This window comes from Stegodyphus dumicola, chromosome 5, assembly GCF_044657685.1.
Source record: "Stegodyphus dumicola isolate Sdum_Otavi_A_Nest chromosome 5, ASM4465768v1".
Classification (NCBI taxonomy): domain Eukaryota; kingdom Metazoa; phylum Arthropoda; class Arachnida; order Araneae; family Eresidae; genus Stegodyphus; species Stegodyphus dumicola.
Window position 1 is genome coordinate 137,828,461 of NC_140772.1, and position 25,810 is coordinate 137,854,270.

The following is a 25,810-nucleotide window of genomic DNA, read 5'->3' on the forward strand; positions in this document are numbered from 1 at the left end:
AATGATCAACCATAACAAGGAGATAGCGACTTTTGTTTAACTTACTTTTTGGGAAAGGGCCCAATAAATCGATGCCGATTGTTTCATTTGGAAATTCGGATTTAATACTATTTAGAAACCCGGCCGGGCGGAAATTAATATAATTAACGGCTTGACATGTTGGGCAGGACTGGACATACGCCCTTGTTAACTTTTGCAGTTCAGGAAAGTAGACTGCCTCGCGTACGCGTTGGATAGTTTTTCGAATACCAGCATGAGAAGCTAAAGGGCTGTCATGGAGCTCTTGCAGGATATTTAATCTAAGACTAGCTGGGATAACAGGTCGAAATTCGTTGTTGGAATTCGTAGTTTTTGTATAAAATAATAGACCATCTATTAGTTCGTAATGGGCCGCCCTATTTCTTATCGCCACAATATCTTGGTGGCTAAAATTTTCAGGATCCTTCAAATACTCATAAATACTTCCAAACTCAGGATCCTTACCCAGTTCGGTTATTACAGTTTCTCGGGAATTTATTGTACACGCTGTCAGCATTGCAACTTTTACGGTATTACCCTGTTCGTCTAATTTAATTCGTGATAGGGCATCTGCTACGATATTTTCCTTTCCGGGGGTATGCTTGATTACCAGATTATATTCTTGCAGCTTGAGTGCCCATCTTATTAACCTTGGGGATAAATTTTCCCCTGAGTACAATCTAGTTACCGCCGCATGATCGGAATATACTGTTATCGGCGCCTTTCCAAAATAGACTCGGAACTTTTGCACTGCTAACAGAACTGCAAGTGCCTCTCTCTCGGTCGCGGAATAGTTTCTTTGTGTTTGATTTAAAGTTCGGCTAAAAAATGCCACGGGCTGCTGATTTTGCGAAAGTACCGCTCCTACCGCATAATCCGAAGCATCCGCTGAAATTTCTAAATTTTCATCCTTTTCAGGAAATTTCAACACAGGGGCTTGCGTTAATGCTTGTTTTAATTTTTCGAAAGCACTATTGGCTTCGGCCGTCCACGAGAATCTTGCCTTTTTCCTTTTTAATTTTAACAATGGCTCAGCGATAGCCGCAAAATCTTTTATAAAGGACCTATAATATGAATAAAGTCCTAGAAAAGAAGAGAGCTTCTTTGCCGTGTTTGGAGTCGGATACTTTTGTACAGCGATTATTTTTGATTCATCTGTCTCGATACCTTTTTGCGATATTTTGTAACCTAAATATTTTAAATCAGGGGCTGCAAATTTGCACTTTTCGACATTAACTTTTAGACCGGCCTCATTTAATAAAGAAAACACCTGTCTTAAATCCTGTATATGTTGGTCGAGATTATCACTAGTAATAATGATATCGTCTAAATAGATAAATGTGGACTTTCCAAGAACAGGTCTTAACACAATGTCCATGCATCGCTGAAATGTTGCTGGGGCGCCTGAAAGGCCAAACGGCATACGCAAAAATGCATAAGTGCCAGACTTGGTTATAAAAGCAGTCTTAGGCACGTCCTCAGGCCTGACCCCTATTTGAAAATAACCATTCGTTAAGTCTAAAGTCGTCATAAATTTGGTTGATTTTATGTTCCTTAAAATTTCTTCTATGATCGGTAACGGATATACCGGATATTTCGTTATGGAATTTAATTTACGGTAATCAATAGCGAATCTCCACCTTTTTGGATGCTCCAAAGGATAATCATTATTTTTCTTACATAAAACCACCGGGCTAGCATAACTACTTGAGATGGGCGTTATGATCTTTTTACGTAGCATATCGGTAATATGCCATTCTATAATTTTTTCCTTATTCTTATCATACCGGTATGGTTTTTGACGAACTGGCAATGCATCTCCGGTGTCAATACTATGGTTAGTAACCTGAGTAAATCCTGGAATATCACTAAATAAGGAAGCAAATTCACTTACCACTTGTCGGATTCTATCTTGCTCGTCATTAGGCAGGTGGTCAAGATTTAACCTTGGCGGTTCAACCTTTTCTACACGCACTGGTTTCATTGTCAGCCTAAGGGACGCTTCATTAAAATCCAGTGTAGCTTGTGCGTCTGAAAGAAAGTCTATTCCTAGGATTAAATGTGCTTGCAAATTCTTTACTATAAAAAACATCACCTTTACTTGTTCGTCCTTGATACGGATATATAAAGGTACTTTACCTACGCACTTACATTCTTTTCCTTGCGCCGCTAATACTGTCGTATTATCCGCATTATATATGCGGTATTTGCGAAAATACTTTCTAAAAAAGACTTCTGCCACACAGGAACACTGCGCGCCGGTATCCAGGAGTGCGGTGGCCGGGATATTATTTACCAAGACTTCAATCTTCAGTAGAGTTAAATTTTTCACCATTACTGTATTTAACTTGTAGGAAAAGGGGTTTTCGTGGCCTTCGGATTTCCGCACCCTCTCGTCAGCAGAAATCCGTTTTAGTTTAAATTATTTTTCCTTTCCGTGCTTTCCTTCTTTTTCCCCTGGCCTTGAGACTTTTTTCCTGGGTTGCTATTGAACTGTCGACGTTCGCCGGCTGTTTTTGAATGCTCGGGTTTCCTTGCCCACTGATTCGCTTTTTCTCCGTAGCCATGTGCTTGAGTTTGCTGTAGTCTTGGCGTACCAAATTGGTTTCGCTGTTGATATTGGCGTCTTCTTTCGACGTCCGCCGTTCTTCTACTTTCAAACTGGATTGCTAGCTCAAATAACTTTTCCAGTGTAGTCGGATTTCGTAATTCAATAAAGTCTTGCACTTGGGGTAGTAACCTCGGCAAAATCACTTGAATTATTTCAGGATCCGGACGGTTTCCATACAAGAGCTTGAAAACGTGAATTTTTCTTAAAATAAAGCTCGAGAGGTTTTCCATTCTTTGTTGATATATACTGAAAAGTTCTGTTTCTAATTTCGCACGATCCCTTACAACAGGGAAGGCTTTTAGTAGGGCAGTCTTGAAATTTTCGTAAGTATAGGTGGGACTTCCTGCTTGACCCAAGAGACTTCTGCCGATACATTTGAACCAGTTAAGCGCTTGGCCCCTCAAAGCGCTGGTAGCTAAGGTAACTTTTTGAAACTCGTGCACGGGGTAGAGCATGAAGTGGTCATCCAATTTTTCCAAAAAACTGGTTACCGGTGAGTTTCCGTTAAATGTTGCTTCTGGTTTCATCGAAGCGCGCATGGTCTGGACGATGTACCCAAATCCTTCCAGGGCGGCAGCTGGCATTTCTGGATTCTGAGCCGTTTCTGCAGGCAGCACAGGTTCTTCTTGAAACTCGGCCATGGTTATTCTTATTTGGGCGCCACTATCAGGTTCAATGTTTCTTCTAACCTTCTTCGGAAACATACAATGACCTGACTAGGAACAGAGAGCTTACTAAAGCTATGTTCACTAATTGCAGTAAGTAGACAGGATACAGACGAAGGGTATACAAAACCCTTTATTTTTCTTTATATACAATGACTTCCGTACTTCGGAATACAATGACCCTCCACTCTGGGTCTAACGTAAAAGATATCAAAATAAAACTAAACTCTAATTTAACTTTAGAATAATACACGTGTAAGATTGGCCTTAAAATAACAGGAAGCGTATGTAGCACAGAGACTGTGAACACTACAATACGTTTAATTTATCAAGAGGATTAATACCTCTGGCCCGGAAGGCAAATAGCAACTGCGTAACTTCTAAGGTAAGCGGCCTGCTTCGAACTCACTGCTTCCTCTCTCTTGCTTGGCAAAAAGGCCACACTTAAATACTTGGCGTTCGCCAGACAACTTTGCATAAAATCCTTCACGCTTATAATTCTGGCCGGAAGTAGAAAATAAGAAGTGATAGTAAAGATTTAAAATAAAATAAACGTTAGTAAAACTTAAGATCCTTACAATGTAACTATGAAACAATAGAACTGCCAGAAGTTTTAAACGCCACACTAGTGATTGATGTAGTTAAGAAGTAAAATCAAACTATGTACAACATGAGTATGTTCATGAAAAATTTTAAATACTCGGTCCTATTCAGAGTTCTAAATTTTTAAACATTAAGAACACAATATGCATAGTAATATAAATGTAAGGGAAAATAAAAAATCAAAATCCTATGTACAATTCAAACATGTACTAATAGTTGTAAATTATAAATCAAAACATAGAAAAGAGTTGAAATATTTGTAAGTATGTACAATAAACTACCAATTAGGAAACGAAGTTAAGTGCGCAGCGGGGCTGTTAATTGCTTTAGCAAAAAAACCTTTCGTTGGTATTTCTGAGGTTCTCACTAATCAGAGAGAATTTTAAGTCCCTATGCACCGTCGAATTTCTGATAAAAATACCAGTATTAGTGATAATGCGAAGCACCTTACTTTGGATAATTTGTAGTTATGTTATTACCTGCCGGAATAGCCGCTGCCCAGGATGGGGATGCATATCATAAAACAGGCCTGATATTCATTATGAAGGGTCCAGATTTTCTCGATAACCAAAGTAAGGGCTAGGATTGATGTATTACTATGCAGGCTCTATTAATTACATACTTGGTGTCAATCAACAAAGTATACAGTTTTTGTTGATTCAAAAGCAGAGTATGAATCTTAAATGGATTGTATACTCTAATCAATAGAGTATGTAATCCATTTAAGATTGTGGCTAAGGATAACTTCCAGATACTTTTGGCTTTGGTTACTCTCGGTGGTATCTCTTTATTAAAAAATTTAAGTTTTTTCTGTATTTCACGCTTGGTCTTGTGCTGTCTACTACAAGCAGCTGACTTTCATTCATTGGTATCTTTTTCTTTCATTAACTGATATCCTTCATTTTTGGCAACACTTTAAAATTTAATAAAATTTGACCGGCAATTTTTTAATTGCTTGGTTTGGTGAAAATGAATTTACCGCAACTATGGTATTGTCTGCATAGCAGGCCAAGATCTCATCGTAGTCATTTCCTGGGTTAGGAAAAATCCGCTAAAAAGAAGAGGTAAATCACAGAAGCAAGACAGGAGCCTTGCGGAACTACTGCACAGCAGTTCTTCAAGGAAGTCTATGTTGAGCCTTGTCTTACTGCGAAGGTGCGCTCTTCGAGGAAAGACTTAAGAATGAGAATCATTCTCTGCTAAAATTCAGAGATAGCACATACCTTGTAAATTAGTCTTTTATGACAGACGCGGTCGAACGCATTTGCAACTTCTATTATGAGAAGCGCAGTACACCAGGAAAGCATAACTGCGTGAGGCGTGTATTCAATATCTCATTAACTTTCTGAAAGCATTCCTTGGTAAATTACAAAGCATATTGTTCGTAATTCCATCCTCGCCTAGAGTTAACCTTATATAGAGCTTCCTAAAAATTTCTTGGATTTCTACCGTAGTCGGGAGCTTGACATTGTTAGCTAAAGGCGAGTTGAACTAGTCACCAACGTACGTACTCACATGCTCGATAAAGGCCGGGTAAGCAGGAGCGGAACTGAGAATAAATTGTATATCCAGGGTAACTTCGCTAAACTTTCTGCTTTTTCTTCATCGGTATATGCTATATGGTTTGCAAAGTAAAGAGACTTCCCACAAATCAGGCTCCTTTTGAGAAGCTTTTGCGAATTTCCAAAGTCATAAGAAAGTTTTAGTCCAGTTCTCCGTTTTTATGGCGTAACTAGTGCGCATGATTTACATGTTCTATGAAAGTCTACGCAGGGATCAAATCTCAAGCTTAGCTTCATACTTCATTCATGGTGCTAAATTTTGAATGGCCAGTAATAAAATAAAACCAAATATAAATGTTTTTATATGGTTCCTAAATCTTAGATCTCAGATGTAAAGTTTAAATTTTGCATTACTGTATATGCTTACAGCGTCTGATATACATCCTGCATCAGAGGATCTAGACTTTGTATAGAAGTAAAATTAAAGACCTTTACTTAAGTGATTTCAAATCATAAATAAAAATGAGTTTGCTTACTTAAAAATGTTAGACTGATGAAATGGTTTCTAGTCAATAAATTTTTACGTATTAAGTACAAGTGGACATAAACCGTGCTAAATTCTATACCATAAAAACGTTAAAAAAATTTAAGTATTATAGAATTATATAAATATAGGCTATATAAATAACACAGATTTTGATGTTAGTTAATACGCAAATTTCTTTTTAAGAATCTTAGAATACTTTTTAATTAAAGATAGAACATTTGAATCTTTGAATGTCAAGAATCTTGAAAAAATTTCAAGATTCCAAAACTCGCGGCTTTTTTTTTTTTTTTTTTTAAGATTCGAATGTTTGGAATCATAACCTAAAATATTTTTAAAAGGTTTTTAATTCAACATTTGGAAAGCTTTGTTTTACTGATGTCTAACAGAAGTATTTATTAAAATACCTGCACAAAATTTACCGCAGTTTCTTTCACTGCAGGCAAATCCCACAAACGCATACTTTAAAATTGAATTTAACGTAAACAATATCGTGATTTGTTTCAAAACGCCGTTTGAATGTGAATACAGCAAAACGCATAAGAAAATAAAATGTTGCTTATTATAACTGAGAAATTATTATGCGCATAGTTGGAGCATTTTGAAATTTTGGCGACGTCTACTATGGTTGTAAGAGCTGTGTGGATTCCAATTACTTAACTAATACAACTTGAATAAGGTGTTGCTTCTGATCTGTGCAGTGATCACCACCAAAATAGCTAACCATCAAGCAAACAGACAACAGAATTAAAACACTTTACGTTTATTGTATCTCACCATTAGTGGGTGCTTAAATAAAAATATACAGAATAAAATTATCTCTAGATCTGGTCTCAACACACAGCTTCTTTTTACGAATGATATAAATTCAATAATTTAAACGTAATCTACGCAGAGAGTACAAGATTACCTAGTTCGCAACATAATTTCGAGCATATATATTTACCAAACAGGGTCAAGCCTCCGTAATCCCAACAAGAAAAGCTTTATTTTGGCTGACAGTCTTTCTGCTATAGGCAAGGCAGCGGCAGCAGGTCAGATCCTCTACATTCCTAATCGTAAAATTCTATAACTGCATAGTAAAACTGCTTTCCACTCAAAATCTACATACACTCTTAAATAAGCGAACCTCGTGGCGAAAAGAAGCAGAAAGAAAAGAATTAAATTAAACTAATATTTCGGTAGTAAAACATAAAGATAAAGGCACAAGATGGCTGTGTTGACTAATTAATTTACCAGAAATCCATAAAGCAGTAGTTGTGATGATGATATATACAAACGAGAGTTAGTGTTATTACTAACAAGCCACTGCATGCAGAAACCAGTCCAAGGAAAATACCGTGGTGCCAAAAGGTGTATTCATTACTACCAAATCCATATAATTAGATTTAGGTTATTTGAATATGGCAAAGTACGCCAGAGTTAGCATACTAGGAGCCATACAGAAAAGAATTTATAAAAAAATATGTACATGAAGAAATTATAAATGTAAGTGAGAATTTTAATAATGTGATCCGCAGACAACACCCGAAAGACGTTTCCGTTTGCAGTGAAATTCTCTCCACATATGGTTACTCAGTATAATGATGAATTTCAGGGTTTTCTGTAAGTTTTAGCACAGTTAAACATAGAAAATTTACGATTTTTTTGCACTGAAGGGATGCAAAGAGTTAGATAATATCTGCATACGTAGTTCTACACAGTACGCTACTCCTATTGCAGAAATACAGATGTTTTGAAAGCAATAAAGAAAAGAAGTTGCCCCCCTCTTATAGCACAGATGGAAAAAGTTATAAATTGACGGCATTTTAAAATTTAAATTTGAACTCGCGTGTGTATAGCTCGTGTAACTTTCAACTCATGTTTGAAGTGCGATATACGGTTAGTATGTTTTTCCCCGCAAAACGTACTTCTTATATTTTACCCTTATGCGAAACATCTTAGCATAAACAATCATGCTCCACATAACTTGAGGTTTTTCATGAAAACTATATCAGAGTTTAAGAACAGGAAGAATCACTTATTGTAGACGTTTTACTTTTTGTATTATTAATAATGTAAACTAGAATTCCTCTAACTTTTTTTATCTTTGTATTTGTCATAAGTTAATATTTTTTAACTACATTATGATAAAGAAAATGGTTCATTCTTTAAAACAGGATATAAGGCACTATGGTGCAATTCACAGAATAAAAATAGCTAGATTTAAGTTACCATGTTTCGCAGATAAAAATTTTTTTATCTATTTTTTGATTAAAAAATTAAAAAAAAAAACTCAATACACATATATAAGAAAAATTTAACTTTAATTTGAAACAGTCCCTTTTCTCTCTTTTAATTTAGTTATTCCCCGATTCAATCCTTTAAATAGTAACTGTTTATGATAAATATCTCTAAGCTCCATCATTTCAAAATTAATCGTTCTCGCATAATTTTTGCATTCTGCTAATGATATAGATACTTAGATAACATTTCAGCCAACAGTAATTTCAAATTTAGGAATTAAACTTTAAATTAATCAATAAAAATAAAACAATCGAAACTGATTTATTCTGAATCGGGTTTTCATCTTAGATGCGTCGCATTCAGTTTCTCCCTAGTTCTTCTGTCAAACAAGCTTTTAATTTACTCCTCATTCCTCCGTCGAAATAAATCGTTACGAAGAGATATAGAAAAACGCAAATGTGAAGAGAAACGGACGAGCAGATTGCCTCTATTGCACTAAATAATTCAAGTTAAGAATGTACTTTTTAAGGTGTCAAATCAGCCTGACTGTTAACATCTTTTAATTACCAAGCTCTATTCACTTCATAACTGATTTTTTTTTTTTTTTTTTTTTTTTTTTTTTTTTTTTTTTTTTGCTTCGTTATCAACTTCTAAATTGGTATTACATATAGATATTTTTCTATTCCATTCCAAATTTTTAATGATGTTACAACATAAAAAGGGAAAAAAAACAGTAATTTCAAAAATTTATCTCAAAAAAACTTTAGAAAAATTATCCTCGAATTACCCATATTGCACATAATGAAATTTCTCAAAATCTTGACATTGACAATTAGCATTGCTTTTATCAATAATGCATGCATTTATAGATTTAATATATTCATTACTAGATGTATTACCATGATTGAATAATAAATAGCTGTTAGGTAATTCATTAAATATCATCTTTTTAAGCATATGATTAATTCGAATTTTTATTTAAAAAAAAAAACTCGTTTTCCCGTTCTTCCTCTCATGAAATAAACTAATGCAAATAATAATTTCAGAAATACCTCACAGACCCAAAGCGACGGCATGTGCATGATTTACCCAAAAATACTTTAAAGAAATGTTGAAATATTATCTTTTATATATTAGTAAACATATAACGAGTATAAAAATCATTTGTGTTTAGAGAACAATGTTGCAAACAAAGTCTTTTATTTCTTAGGTGGCGGTTATACAATGACAGATGTAACAATGGAAGAACTTGCAGCTGAAGGTAGGATTCTTTAATCTCATTATTTTTTTGAATCATCTGCTTATAAATTATTTTATATTCACGGAAAAGTCAAAATGTTGTAAAAAGATATCGCTTAACCTTCAGAAGTTATTATTTTAGAATCTGGAGTTTACCACAGGTGTACACTGAAAGGCAGAACTGATGCCATTAATTACAGCTGATGAAAATATAAATATGCATAGTTAAGAGCAGTATACAAGAAAGGAAGAATCTGCTAAATTAAACTGTTGCGGTATTTTTATGAAGTAATTAAAATTTTAGACTGTTTATATATTCGTAGTATTGGTAGGTTCTCGATGATTCTTCAAATATAAAGCAAATGATAATTTAATCAGATGATCAGTGATAGTAAATTAAATATTCTAGCATTTAAAGTCTGAATAATTATAATGGCAAAAAATATTTAATTATTTTTTAACGCATATCTTAAAGTAGCAAAACTCTAACAAAAGCATTTTTATGACACCTTGCATTTTCAACCGCTCGCGCGTATAGGGATCCCATAAAAGAATAAAAAACGATTTATTTGCAACAACAGCATCATTCCTTTTAACTGCGCTAGCGTAGGATAAAAATGAATAGGGAGTGAGCACAAGTGAAGAGGCGGGCAGATGGATGGGAAGTTTACCTCCGCATTTTGAAGTGCTTCTCAACTCCTGGAAATCGCCTTCCTGAACACAAAAATAGCAACCACATGAGACAGAAAACCTACATTCGCTCTCAACATCCGTCGCAAATCGACTCACTCTTTCCCCATTCGAGAAAATACAACCGCGAAAAGATCGTTTACCTAGCCGTGACTATAATAGATGAAATATCATTCAAAGCCTTGTGAACGCTCTGAAATGAAACCATTGCAGATTTGCCAAATATTTAGTTAAAAATTTATCTCAATGAATTGTATTATACAATTACCGAAATTTCAGCAGAAAAGTTATTTAATTTGCAAAGTATAAAATTCTCTATGAAAAACTAACGCTATTGCAAATTTTTTATTATTCGATCTAATATTTATTTTCGTTTACTGATGCTCTGAAGGTTAAAACTAGCGATTAGCTAATCAATCCACTCAACTATTGTTCTGTTCGGTAATTGATCATGAAACCAAATGTGCATGCTTTTAAACAACAGCACTGGAATTATATCTTATAAAAATACAGGATTGGAATTGAATGTTATTTTTATGCGCTTCCTACTCACTTTGTAATGAAAGTATTCAATAGATATAGTGGACTCTCCTTGTTTACCCATGCATAACTGTCACAATTAGACAAAGTAAATTATTACAGAAAGTCTCTTCTGCTCTTTCAAACTTGAATTTTAAATCACTGTAAATTTCTTAAAACTCTAATTGCTATCTTCATAATATTTATAAAGTTTTACGGCAGTTTTATATACGTATGCAGTATTTCTATTTTGTTTTCAGTAATATTATAATGAGTTTGATTTCGATTACTTTTGCCATAAAAGTTAAGCTTTTACCTTTGTTCAGCTTAGCACCATATATTTTTTTCTTTTTCTTTTCTCCTTTTTACTACCTTTTCCAATACTGTAAATTATTTTCTATTCTAAAATCACCAAAATTCTGAATGAAAGGTCATCCATACCCTCTTCTTGGTGTAAATCATTTATTTTTATTATTTAATAAAAAAGGAAGTGTTTACTTTGAAAAATTTGATTTTTCTCAAGAATATTTTCAGCTTTTAACTGATTTTTTTTTATTTCAGTCAGTAAAAGATAAATTTTCTGAAGCCCAAACCATATTTTTCATAATATAGATCCCAGAGCAAATCATAGGGTATTCATTATGGCGATGCAGTATGGAAAATTAAAATTCCTAGATTTACATGTTAAGCAAATTAGAAAGCATTAACCCATCTTTTGACGACATGTTAAGTCTTTATCTTTGGGAAAACATGCGGATAGATTCTGGTAGGGTATCAGTCATACAAATGGACTTAGTTGGCATTAGATAATAATTGATTTTCACGATATACAAGGTATGAATGATCTTCCATTAAGGATTTAAAGTGATGTTAGGTAAAATTGTAGGGGGAAGATTTTAAAGCTGATAAGGTAAAATCACAAAGTGATGACTATCAAGAAATAAAATTTTGCAATTTAAAGACTAATTAAAAAAAAAGAAAAAAACATGTATGAAACAGACAATGAAATTTTTATAACGCAAAATAAGTGTATTCATTTCCATATATCAAATTTAAAGCAATTACAGAGGAAGGAAGAGGCTCGAGTCTAATAAATAATGGCTTGAACATATGCCATCTGTTGAACAATAATATTATTAAAGAAAGGTACAACAGTAAACACAAAAACGTGTTAAATTATAAATTAAAAAATACGATAAATAACTTAAATTTAAGACAATGTGAAATATTACGGTTGAATTATATAAACTTCACTGAAAAAGAAAATGAAACAACATTATAGTATTAATATATGGCATTAGAAAGTACCTGTTATAAATTACAGTACTGAAGAAAATTTTTATAAACGTTATAAATTAGCTTTATCATAAATCACATGAATTTGTTGAATTATAAATAACCTCAGTTAGAGTTATAATTAACACGACTATCTCTGAATCTCGTGACGGCCGTCACACTTGGCCCACACACCGTGCAAAGTGTCGTTCAGCAGAGTATCGTACTACGTCTGAAAGCCATTCGCAGGAATGAAGGCTGTCACTCTACTGCTGAATTTTTATTTAATTTATTATTTTTAGATCGCCCTGTATTTTATGCATAATATTACAATGTATAGGTAGAGATTTATCTTTCCATCTGATCATTAACAGATATGCAAAGTACAGATATATGCTTTGTTCACATACTGAGTTCAGTACCACTCATTAAATACAAATAGCCTAGAATAAAGCAGTTTCCTTTCAACATGATTTCACTTGGACATGACCAGAAAGCTGATGAATCCCTCTTGTAAGATGGTATCACTGAGACAGATCTCGCTGTGACATGGACTCTGTGTATAAGTACAGCCTGGTCTGCCGCAGTCTTAAAATGGTTTTTAAACTGTTTTTTACAAAATGAATGAATTATATAAAAGCAGAAAAAAGTCTAGATTAAACATTTTTTGCTATAAATAATGCATTAAGTCATATGAAAGATTTCAACTATATAAATAATAAACTATTTTTAAAAACATAACATAAAAACTTCACTGTAAGCTTTTATACTATGCATCATGTAATTTATATTATATAATCATTACATCAAAGAGTATGGGGATGAAAAATGAAAAATTATCTCGGAATAAGTCAATACCACACCTTTGTCATTCAAACAAGTGAAGACGTCAGACATGATTAAATGTCCAAATGCGGTTCTTTCGCCTTACCAGCATTGCAAGTGTCCCATGTTGCACAGATACTATACATTGATAAACATCCATGCTTTCTATCCCTGTCTACCACATCGACGATTCCTTGATTCGAACGCGTAGTGTGGTAGTCACAGTCACTAACCCCTATACTAATCATCGTAGGATTTCTTCATTTTTCTGGTACTACCAAAGTTTGGTCGCGTCACAAAAGTGCTTCGAAAATCGCACTAATTATTCCTTGTTCAAAATTCCTTATAATGTGTTCGGATTCCAGTCAGATTTTTCTTTAAAGCTTGAAAGATTTTGTTATAAAGCTTCTTCTCTCTATCGAGCATCAGAGCAGGCTATTATCACCCCTCTGTCTTCGCCCGTTGAGTTACCCAAGGGGGACTATTGAGGTTCGTAATGTTGAGCTACACAAGCTGCAAGGGATGCAACTGATAACATTATGTGCAGCTATATTTCAATATTTCATTCATGAAATAATTTGTGCTATATTTCGAAATATGCCTTTCCTTTATACCACTAAAGATGAGAACCCCGTGAATTTCTTTGCTATCATTTAAAAGAAAACTAGTAAAATCGGTAGAAACAATTAAATCATTAGCGCTGTGTGATTACAACGTAGTATTTTCAGCTTTACTCATCAAACAGCCCATTGATATAATCTTTAAAACTTTTGTTATTGAAGCATTTTCTTCTATAACTTGTTTATGATGCATTCGACAAATGAACTTCTTTTCGGATATGTTAGAACTAAAATATATGTTCTATACTTATAAAAACAGCTTCATTTTGCGTCGCCATCCACCTCTGCATTTTTTCGTTTTGGTTTCATTACACATGGCACTTGAAAATTTCCATTAACACGAAAGTGCTAATATTAAGCGCTTACGGACTGCACATTTGTTTCCCTTTAGATGTTGCAATAAATATTAAATCACCTTTATATATAAATAAATATTCATATATGATATATTATATTCATAGATGACATATTATATTCAGCATATATATGACATATTATATTCATACATGACATTCATATGTGACATATCATATTCATATATAACATTCATATACGACAAATATTCATATAATATTCACATATGGGGATAAAATTACATCTATAAATATGAAATTTATTTTCATTTCTTTCAAAAATGCATGTTCGAAAAACACCCATTAGAACAAGAATGGACACTATTAAAAAATTACCTGGGTTACGATAAGTTGAATGATCTCTTCTGATCGGCTGTGCGGAAATGTTATCCCTGATTGTTGGAAAATTTCAGGCATTGCCACCAATGAAGTGTGGAAGTACTATTTCTCCGGAAACATTCTCCAAAAGACCGACTGCAAAATTTTTCAATTCGTGTCCACTATCACCTGTCATATTTGAATCTAACGGAAAAGTTGTGGCAATATATAGATTGCAAGTCTTTCTTTCTCTCTTTCTCTCTTTATATATATTAATTTTATTCAAACTGTAATAATCTACTTGAATATTTTGCCTATATCATTTTACGTCCCTAAAAATATTCAGCTTTTAGAATTGAAAATCTTTAGAAGTTGAGTTTTAAATTCATTCAGCAATACAGATGAGTTGGAATTTTAACGTTATTCAACAGTACAGAGAGTTTTCTATATCTAAATCTTATTTTTATTTAATAAAAGAAGAAAAGATTTGATGATTTTTCATATTTTCACAATTAAAAATTTTTAATAATAAGCTCTTTTGAGTTTTCGACTATAATGACGTTTCCAAGTTGCAATTTTTTTATTGCAATCCACTATTCCCCACTACTTCTGTACGATATTTGATACAACAGAATTCTGCATAAAGCGCACTTTCGCTAAACTGATTTATTTAATTGTAGCAAAGTATACACGGGCTATCTATCTGCCTAAGAGGAGGCATGCCTTCGTTGAGGAATTTCTAGGAGAAACTGGCTCGTATTCTCGTTACACATAGACAAAACCATGAAAGCTACCATGCACCCGCCCGTTCGGCGAGATTCGAACTCCAGTCGAACTTCCAGTGCTCACCGACTTTGCCGCTCGGGCGTTGGCGGGCTCCTTTTCGCTAGACTTTAAACTTCATCTTAATGGTAGTTAAAGCAAATATCATATTCAAAAGAAAAGTCCCACTTTTTATTTAGTTCATTTTTCAGGAGAACAAAAGAAAATATACATCAGCACAGGATTACAGAAATTAAATTTGTCAGCGGCAAGTCCAGGAAATCACGGCTTCATAACTTTACACATTTCAATACATTTTGAAAGTTATTAATTTACATATTTTAAACCATTTTTAATAAGACCTAACGAGATACCATGCTTCGCATTTAATCGTGTACCATCACGACCCGACTCCTCACTACGTATGTGATTTTGTTTTTTAAGCACCTCAGTAGAGAATAATTGGATGGCTGTCAGATTACTCAACTTCTTTCATTCACAGATAACATCACGCGTGGGATGAGAAAACCACGTAGGAAGAAAGTGAGTACACTGTCATGTGTTATAGCATTAACAGCAATGAATTTGTAACCAGAAGAAATTTGAAACTCATTGAATCAAAAATTTGCTACAGGCTCCTATTTCAAAAAACAAAAAGGATTAAAATATGACTTTAGGGGGGGAAAATGTTGGCATTCGAAGAAACTTATTATTGTTACTGAGAAAGCTTTATATATTTACAGTCTCCTCAATGGATCATATTTGGAATCATAAGTACCAACATATTCTTAATATACTCTCCAACAAGTGTCAGAACTAGTTTTTTAAAGACGTCAGCAAGCGAGTTATCAAGAAAGCTGATCAGCACGCTTTTAGTTTCCGAGGCAGCGCCATATGTGTCATTGGAACACTTTTTATACTTTTTTGAGAAACCTTTCAGTTCAATGTCAGGCTCAGATCCAAAGCCGCCAAGTTAGCGAGAAATATTGTTTTCTGGGGAGCTGTAGGAAAGAACTGACGCCAAAAAAAAAAGAGGTTCGTCACTTTCTCATCACACGGCCTTGCATTTCAGCTAAAAAATCCTCACTCTGAATCAATACTATACGACTCCCGCAAGGCTTCCTCCAGTCCGCAGGAGATGTTAGAAAACCCGCTACTGCATCACTTATCTTATTGTTACATAGACTATAATTCCATCAGATAAACATGGCACACAAAAATTTCGTCAATTTAATGACATTAAAAAGGAAGTTTCGTTGTATAATAAAAATACTGATCTCAAAGTAATTTCTCAACAAAGCACACAAATATGAAATTACGCAAAAAAGCAACTTAAGCATAGGTTATGAATAAAATTTCCTAGATTTCAAGAGCGAAAAAATTTCATCTTTCATGGGAGCATACAATATTTTATTTCCCGTATTTAACAATCCATTCCTAATAATAACTTATCATACGATTTATAATAATTTATGTAAGAATTTGGTTCTATATTCGACGATTATCATTTTATAATTTTCGCTTGCAAATAAATAATGTTACTCAGCTTTTCCCTATTATAATATACATACCATAATATACATATAATATGTATACTATAATATGTATACTATAATATGTATACTCTAGACCAGCGGTTCTCAACCTTTTGACTAACGCGTACCATCTGAACAAAAACTGAAATCCTTTAATATCACCACTACAAAGTACTAATACCACAACCACTCTTGAACTCAGATTGCATAAATTTACGAGTGTTTGAGAAAAAAACTCAATCAGGATGTTGGGGTTTTAATTTTTGAATTTAATAGTTAAAAATAATTTGCTTCTTTGCGTACCATCAGTGGTACGCTTACCACCGGTTGAGAACCCCTACTCTAGAGGCCTTTCTTAAACCTAGCGACTGTCTGGTACTTTTTTCAAGTCACTAACAGCACTCAAGCATTCTATGTAACAAAAAGCTCAAAATTACATAATTCATCAAGACCGAGATTATATAAATTCAGATTCTACTAAAACACTGAATTCAGATTCTCCTAGACGAATCGAATATAGGACGAACTACCAATGATCAGTGATTTTTATGGTTTGGCTGCTGGTGAGCACCTTTTATTTTAAGAAAATGTTTTGCAATCTGTATGACTTGGCAAAAGTGACAGCTTATTTTATTTTAGCAAAGATTGCTTTTTATCGAGGAATTTGAAATTTTTACAGCTTCTATTCTTATTGTACACTCAACATGAAAAGTGATTCAACAAGAAGTTATCCGAATGGGAAGAAAATCGGTAGATGTATTGAAAACGAAATAGGAATTAAATGTTTTATTGAGGAAATAAAGCTACTAGAGGGGGAAACAAATGAATAATGCATAGGCCCATCTCTGGTTCTGACGCAAACTGTTATCCAGCTAGGCATTGTATCGTAGAGTTGGCGGATGTTCTTTTGCGAGACTGCTTGTCCTACACGTTCCAACTGGTGAGTTAGATCAGCGCGATCCAGGGACAGTCGGAGACAGCTGCTCATCAGAGCCCAAACATGCACTATTGGATGACGAATTCATATTTTGGACATATTGGATGACAAGCCCATATTTGGGATATATTGGATGACGAACCCAAACGGCTATGGATCTGGCGATCGTTCAGGGAAGTACTGGAGAGACACGAAGAGATGCAGCAGAAAGGCATGCCGTATGCGTCCAGGCATCATTTTGTTGGAATGTAAGCCCAGGGTCCGTGAAAGGAAGCTTAAAACTAAGGAGCGTAGAATCTCGTCGACGTATCGCAGAGCTCTAAGAGTGTCACAGATGACAACCAAAGCGGTCCGTCTATCAATAGCATCCCGCACCCCATACTATGATTCCTGGTTGTTGGGCTGTGTGGCGGACGTCAATCAGGTGAGTATCCCACCGCTGTCTTGGATGTCTGCAAACACGTTTTCATTGGTCATTGAGTCTCAAATCGAAGCTGGACTCATCGCTAAAAATAGTTCTTCTCCAGCCCATGAGATCACAGGTCGGAGCGGCCGGCACCACTGAAAACGTGACTGACGGTGTGCAACGCTGAGGGACAGTAGGCGGAATGGCCTCTGTGACCTCAAACCGTTCGCTGAGTCGCATATAAATGATCACTGCAGTCACTGTTGTGCTTAAAATCTTGTTAAGAAAAAGATCTTGTGTCACAATGGAGATGTTTATGGTCACAAGAAGTCACTAGAAGAAGAAAATTTACCTTCTTACCCATCCCCTCGTGTAAATTAGTTTCTACAAATAGTGCTATAACTTGGTGTTCGCCGAAAACATCGCGGTTGAAAATGTCGCGGAGAAAACAACGCAAGGCGAAAACGTCCTACCTACGTGGTACAAAACATCGTGGGAGAATTGAAAGCAAAGCGGAAACATCGTGGTCGAAAATATAGCGGTCAAAAACTTCGCAGTTTAAAACCATCGCCGTCGAAAATATCGTGGTAAAAATTAAAAGTACCCACAAATCATCGCATGACGATAACATTGCACACATGGTTTTAGATTTGTAAATGCTTGCTCGTATAACGTTTTGGGAGCGCAAAGAAGGAAAGAGAGATACTTCTACTTCTATATTTCATATTTTTGAACGAAATAATAAATTTCTGCTGAAAAAATACGAAGGAAACTTCAGCATTTGAAAATTGAAAATGAGTAGAAAATTAATGCAACTTTTAAGTTTACATAGTTAATTAATAAAGACCATTAATAAATTAACCGTTTTTACAAAGTTTTACTGATAGTTTTTGAGAAATACAGTCTAAAAATGCTTAGATAAAGGAAGATAAATAACTGAGGTTACCTCTACAAATTTGCTTAGTTAATGATATTTGTTAATTTGATACTGTTTTAGTGAAAATTATATATTGTTTTGTTTCCGTTTATTCTTAAAGTATCATTAACATTTTTATGTGTAGCGTGCAATCAATTTTTTGGATGTCGATTTGTTAGTTAAGACGAAAGTCTATTACATAATATGTCAGTCTGGGATTTCAAAAACGTATGTGTGTGATGTTATCGTCATTCGATGATTAGTAGGTACTTTATTTTTAGCATGATATTTTCGACGACGATGTTTTTAAACTGCGAAGTTTTTGAACCGCTTTATTTTCGACCATGATATTTTAGAACTGCGATGTTTTCTCTTTGCTTTCTTTTCGCCCTGCGTTGTTTTCTCCGCGAACATTTTGACGCGATATTTTAGACTGTAACCCTTACCTTCTAGCAGCTCATGTACCTTTCGTAGCCTACTTATTTCGTTTTGGTCTACATAATATAGATAATTCCATTATGGCTTTCCAGTTACATTAGACCACTATTTTTTTCAGTGTCAATAACCAAAGATCTACATTTTCAGCCTTGCACAATAAACAATGATCGTGAATGATTTCAGTAGATTATCAGGAGTAAATTTCTTCGCCAGAAGCTTCAGACCCTAATGAACTATCTTATTATAAACAGCAACAATCTCAAAGCAGTATAAGTCTTTTAATTTTTTCATTTTTAGCTATTATTATTAGTAGAAAGCGCCCGTAACCGGATGACGGAAGTAATGTCACAGAAAAAGAGCGTGGCCTTCGCCATCTTGGATCACGTGACAACCGGAAGAGACGAAGTGGAATGACGTCATGTATAGTTTCATTTTCATAGTGTGGCTACGATCCTATGTTTTCAAAGTTTTTATTATTTTTCGCAACGATCGTATTTTTTAAAAGTTTTATTTGCTGTGGCAACGAACATACTTTTTTGATTTGTGAGAACGATTTCATGAACCACGTGTTTTTGAATCACTTAAGTTTTAATTTATTATTTTCATTTAGTTAATCTATCATTATTTTTTAATTATTTATCCTTTTTTAATATTTAATACGTGATTAATTCTCTGTGAAATGTATCATTCTTTATAACATTCTTAGTAAAAGTGTAAAAAATTTTCTGTAACATTTGTATCACCACTATATCAAAATTTTACATTCAAAGAATTTTTTTAAAATAAAAACCTATAAATGAGCAGTTTTTAATTGCATGATTTATATTCACAGACTTAACTGCCACGGCAGTGTCGTCGTAACATGTGAGTATAAAGCTGTTATGGTAAACTTGGGAAAAACCTACAGCATATGGCCAACTTTCAAAGGGATGCAGCGTTCAAGAAGACTGGCGAATAGGACACCTTTGTGAAGGCGTCTGGACACAGTAAACCGCGAAACTTTGTCGCCCCGTAGTAAAACTTTGTCGCCCGACACTTGCTGAGCTTTGGCGCTTGCTGACTGGTTTCGGGCTCTTTTCGCCTGCAGGACGACATATTGGCCATCCACTGCAGTTGTTTTCCTGAAGCTACCACCAACAACCTTTCTAACAGCCGTACCTATAGTTTGGAAGGCTTTCCAAGAGTGCAAAACGACACTTTTGTTGATTCCGAACTCTTCAACTACACTGGTCACACTACGCTTCTCCTCCAGCTTTCCAATCATTCTTCCACGTGCGAAGCCATCCAGGTGATTTCTTCTAACCATATTTCACGAAAAAACTTACTTGAACCGAATGTCTTTAATTGCGTCTCCGTCCTTCCTTCAGTCTTCAGTTGGGCGCGTCGACCGCACGCTTTTTGCGTAGGCTCACGTCGCTTGTGATGTTTTGTTCCTGATATTTGAGTACGCATAACCCTTCTACTGAAGTGCGTGTTCATTGTACTGATCGCAAGAACCCTTTTCCTGAAATTTTATGGCTATCTGATTAAAATTTATATTGTTGCTTAAGTTTTGCATACCAGTGTACATCTTTAGCCTCCACTCTTCCATAAGGCAAGACTGAAAGTTCCCGCTTGACATAAATTATTAAGCCACCTCCACGGTGATTTGTGTGATCACACAAATTTTCGGTCGATGATTGGGGATAGACAGGCGGTGACATGGCTGAGAATGGGTTTCAATAATAATCCCAATATCGATATCGTGAGTGTAGAGAAAATGTTGCATTCATAGATCCTATTATGGAAGCCACTGGCATTCCACACTGCGAAACAGAATGGAGTAATTGTTCGGGTATAACTATTCATTAACAGAACTATTAGTGGCACAGTCTTGAGATGCAAGGGAACTATTAGTCATTTGCTTGAAGAGGAGTGGTAGAATGGAGTCTTTGATGAGCGAAACAAACATTTTAAGTTCATTTAGCACCTGCTTAGCTTCACTGAGCGATTCAGGGACAAGACTAGTTGTCAGGCTTGAGAGCAGGATTTGTTGCCTGCGTATGTTTTAACTGGAGGGGTGACTTTCTGTATTGGGAACATTTCACAGCCGCAGAAATTTGCGGTGTGGCCTATTTTCAAGCAGTAGTTCGCGTACTTTGGTGGTTCATTTTTACCTTTCATGCACTTGTAGGATTCATGTTCCTCACCACAGCGCATGCCTTAGCACTGGGATGTCCTCTGCTTATACACCATCAAAATGCTTCGTTGCAATGCGCTGGACCTCCAGATAGTTAGTCATTGGCAGCCAAAAGTTAATCATTCGACTTATTCTATTCTAAGGTAAAGACATATGCAATTTCGTTCCATTCGGATACTCTTATTGGTACTCGGATACCCACGCTTTTTTATGCTGAAAAGTATATATCATATGTAAGTACTAGTAAATATTCGTCATCTTAAAAAACCGTTTTCAGTTTTTCGATAATTTAATTATTACGTGCATCCAGTAATATATATTTTTTATCATTAAAATGTCAATATTTTATGGAATCTTATGTGTCACAAAGCAAACATACAAGTTCGAGTCAGTTTTCAACATTAAACTAGAATCGTAACTAATTCAGAAGTCAAACAACAAAAGTCAGCATTATATTTTCAAAATTTTCACAGAAACTGTGAAACAGAAACTTTCACACACTGTTAAAATTTTGAAAATATAACGCTGATTTTTGTTGTTTGACTTCTGAATTAGTATTTATTCGGTGTGTTATTGTGTCTTAATTATAGAATCTTAACTGTTTGTTCTTTAACTTAATTTAAAAATTTTACTTCCTTGTACGAAGTAAAGTAAGTGTTGTAATCAAGAAAAATTACGGGTATCATATTTCAACAAAAATATCCATTTTGACCGCTATAGAATGCAATTTAACGATGTTTTTTCGTGACATCTGTACGTAAGGATAGAATAAAGGACTGTTTTCCCTCAAACGGATTATAAAATACATTCAGAAGAGATTTTTTTCGTGATGTCTGTACCTACGTATATATCTCACATAATTCAAAAACGAGTAGCCTTAGAAAGTTCAAATTTTGTATATACGACTGCTATAACATGCAGTTGTGCACCTCCCTTTTCTATTGCAATGGACCGCACCAAAGGTATATAAATATATATATTCGGCTTGGTGAGCTCAATTTTTTTTATCTTAAATGTTGGTAAATTGTGCATTTTTTGTTTAAAAAATGATTGAATTATGCTGTTCTTATCTTCCGTTTAAGATTTTGATGCCTTTAGTAATCTGTATGTAATAGTTATAGAGAATTATCAACAATTTAAAAGTTGTTTAAGTGAGGCTGAGCTTATTTTTTTTAACCATAGCAGCCATACTTGTTTACATTTGAAACTTAGCAGAATAGTAAATTAAGTCAGTTTCTGCACATTCAGTGTCTTTTTAATTTAGATATACTTTTTAATTTAATTATTCAGAGTGTTTTTGCCGAGTGGGATCAAAAGTAAACTTTCAGTTTTACGCACCGAAAAATCTGCCTTCTTGCCTGTTGGCCGAACTGCTTGTTTTTGCGTACAAATTCTAATTTTAATTGTAAAATTTTTTTACTTGTTTTAACTGTATTTGATGTTTTACGTTTTTCTATATTTTTCAATTTTTAATGCAGATATTTTGAGGTTTTATGCCTTTTTGCCTTGCCGCGAAGTGAGAACTGAATTAATTGAATGAGAAATCTATCTGTAATGAAATTCGAGGAAATAAGTTTAAATTAAATACAGCAAAAAATGCGTATAATTTGATATTCCGTAAAAAGAAGTCATGTGGTGTTCGCATCTGATATTTTAAATTTTATGTTTCAATTTCAGGAGATGGCAGACAGTCAGGCTTATTAATTCTCATCGACGATGGATCCCAAACTGATGAATGTCCCTCAGGTGATTTTCTTTATTATTTACAAATCAATATATTACTAGCTGATGATTGATTAAAAGCATGTATAAAATTGGACATCATTTCTACTTATTAAAAAAAACGCTGATTGCGAGGAGAAAAATCTTGGTTATGCGGGATTTTTTTTTTTTTTTTCTAATTACAAGCGAAACAGAAAAAACTGCATGCAAAAAGAGTAACGTTCCTATTCGAGAAAATTGAAGGCCAAGAAAACATCATGCAGCTCCTAATTTTAAAGAAATAAGGCAGAGAAAAGCACTTATAAAACTTGAACTGAGTTCGAGTTCTGAATTCTAGTAAAGACAAGCATCGACTTCAAGCTCCAAAAATGATAGGCTCAAAATTTTACAACGCGTTAGAAAGTCAGTGCGTTATTAATGCTAATTAAAGTGAACAGTTTTCCTACCTGCAAAATGAATTGATTTCTTTTATGATTTTCACTCTTTTGCAGACTAAAATATATAAACTAAATACAACGAACCCTGTTTAAGACAACGATCCATTGTTCACATTATTTTGGTCTTCTCTAGAGGAATTTGTTTTAGATAAGATGAGTGTGGGTGACAATCATTATCGATTTGCAAATCGATAATACTGAATATTGAAATAGTACTGCGATATAACAGTTAATTAGCATTTCCTTTTCTAAACAGTTTGGAGTGCATAAGCAATTTAGCCATTTTACTATTTCCTAAATTATAATATAAATGTTTTAACTTGTTTATAGAATTCAGAAACTTATAAAAAATTACAAATGTTTTACGTTTTAAGTTTTGTTTATTAATCTTAAAAACACTCATTAATTTATTTTTTTCAATAAAACTATACAGACATTAGGTTATTTCGAAGCAGGAGACATGAAAAATGAGCGATGTTCGCGACGGGACTCGAAACACGGACCTCTCGAATACGCACCGAGTGCGCTGGCCATTACACCACGAAGGCATGCTACGAAAGCAGGAGAAATACCTTATATACATCATCCATCACCTTTTAAAGGGCAACTGGGGATTAGGGAACCCAATCACCAAATCCTAGTGCTGCAGAATCATCATTCTTTACCTTTTTTTAGTTCGGGCGCCACTGTAGAGACATTAGACTTTTTTGGAAGCAGGAGAGATGAAAAATGAGCAATGCCCTCGCAGGCACTCTCGAATACGAATACGCGCCGAGTGTGCTGGCCATTACACCACAAAGGCATGCGGAAGAAATACCTTATAAAACTATATTATTAATTTTGTTTAACTTTAAAACACTCATTGCTTAAAATATTGAATCCAATGAATGAAATCTGCTTATTTAATTTGTTCTTTTAGCTAATACTTCCTCTTCTTAAAAGGCAGTTTGAACTTAATGAACCACTTATTACTCTCGATCATCCATCACATTTTGCTTCTAACTTTCTTTGTAACAAACCGTGAGCAGAACCTTCAAAGGTTGAAATCGTGCTTCCAAATAAGGCTTTGACGCTAATGACTTAAGATTAAAGAAATTAATTAAATTAAAATATTAAACTTCATACATGCATGTACCGAAATGAAAACATCGAAATAAATTAAATAGGTTATAATTATTTAATAAACAGAAAAGAACTAACTTAGTACCTCTTAGACATTTCTAGCGTGTGTTTCGTCTGCATTTTAACAACACTTGAATTTTTATAGCCTGCATTTTGTCTTCTACTTTCATTGGTCCCAACCAGATTGTAAATTAGTAAATGTATTTAAATTAGTTAATGAAGAGTCAGATATTAATTCGGCTTTAGCTTCGCTAGCTGTAATTGCTAGAGAAATCTTGTAGGCACGTTTTACTTAGTAATTTAATTTTTTAATCTCACTATTTAGCATTTGTTCATGAATTTGCCGGAAATGCGGGTATTTGATTTCTGTTATAACGCACGTTGTGTAGATATCAGGCTGTCGAGGAAATAAAGGCTTTTATTTTAAGCCTTCTTTTGAATTTATGTTACTCTGTTTAGCAATGACGAAGGGATGATACGTCATCTGACTTTCCTTACGGTTCTCCAGGAACTAACTTTAAGAGTAATGTTGGTTCGTATAACATTGATTTGTTATCATTTTCTGCTGTGGAGACAGAAAAGAACTAATAAAAAGAGTTAATAAAATGTTATGAGTCATTTATAGAGTGTTATATCATAATTTTCGAATCAAGCCTATGTGCTAGGAAGGCTAAAAGAAAAGAAAAGGGCTAAAATTGATAATTTAGAAATAATTACAACTGTTTTCTAAAAAAAGGGTTTCAGTTTATTCTAAGAATTAAAAATACAACTTCATGATTTGATCAGTATATAAAATATTTTACTTTATTAGCAAAATTAAGACACTTTGGTGGTCATCTTACTACATATTTCATTATTCGGTCTCGATCGGGTTAGTGAGATTGACTATTATAATTATTAGTATTTATGTTAATTTATGTTCTAAAAAATACTGGCCACTTCATCGTTTTAGATACGTCAGAGATGGTTCATTGAATGTATATATATATATATATATATATATATATATATATATATATAAATTAATTACATGATTTGAATTTAATTCGCTATAAATTTTTTAAAGCCTTTCAGTTTTTTAGAGCAAAAATTCGGGACTGTTAATTTATGTGCAGTTGAATGTGATCGTTCTTAAATGATGAATGTTTGCAAAGTTCTAGGAATTTAATATTTAATTTCGTCAAATTTCATCAATATTAGAATGCAGTTTTTTAACATAATCCCTATTTAAATGAATACACTGATATAAATGAAAAATAATTTTTCTTTTCTCAAAGAACTGTTTCGATGTCTCTTAATACACCTGTTAATGGCATGGTTAAATCCTCAAATCGAACACTCCGTAAGG

General features: G+C 34.1%; 1 protein-coding gene across 1 annotated transcript in view; it reads left to right on the top strand.

Moving 5' to 3' along the window:
* The window catches only part of LOC118190192 (protein Obscurin-like), a 735,887-nt gene that overhangs the window by 96,086 nt on the left and 613,991 nt on the right, over positions 1–25,810 (top strand). The window contains exons 4-5 of the mRNA XM_085817109.1: positions 9,380–9,430; positions 22,859–22,927. Coding sequence (XP_085673235.1) covers positions 9,380–9,430; positions 22,859–22,927 — 120 coding nt within the window. The remainder of the gene's footprint in view (positions 1–9,379; positions 9,431–22,858; positions 22,928–25,810) is intronic.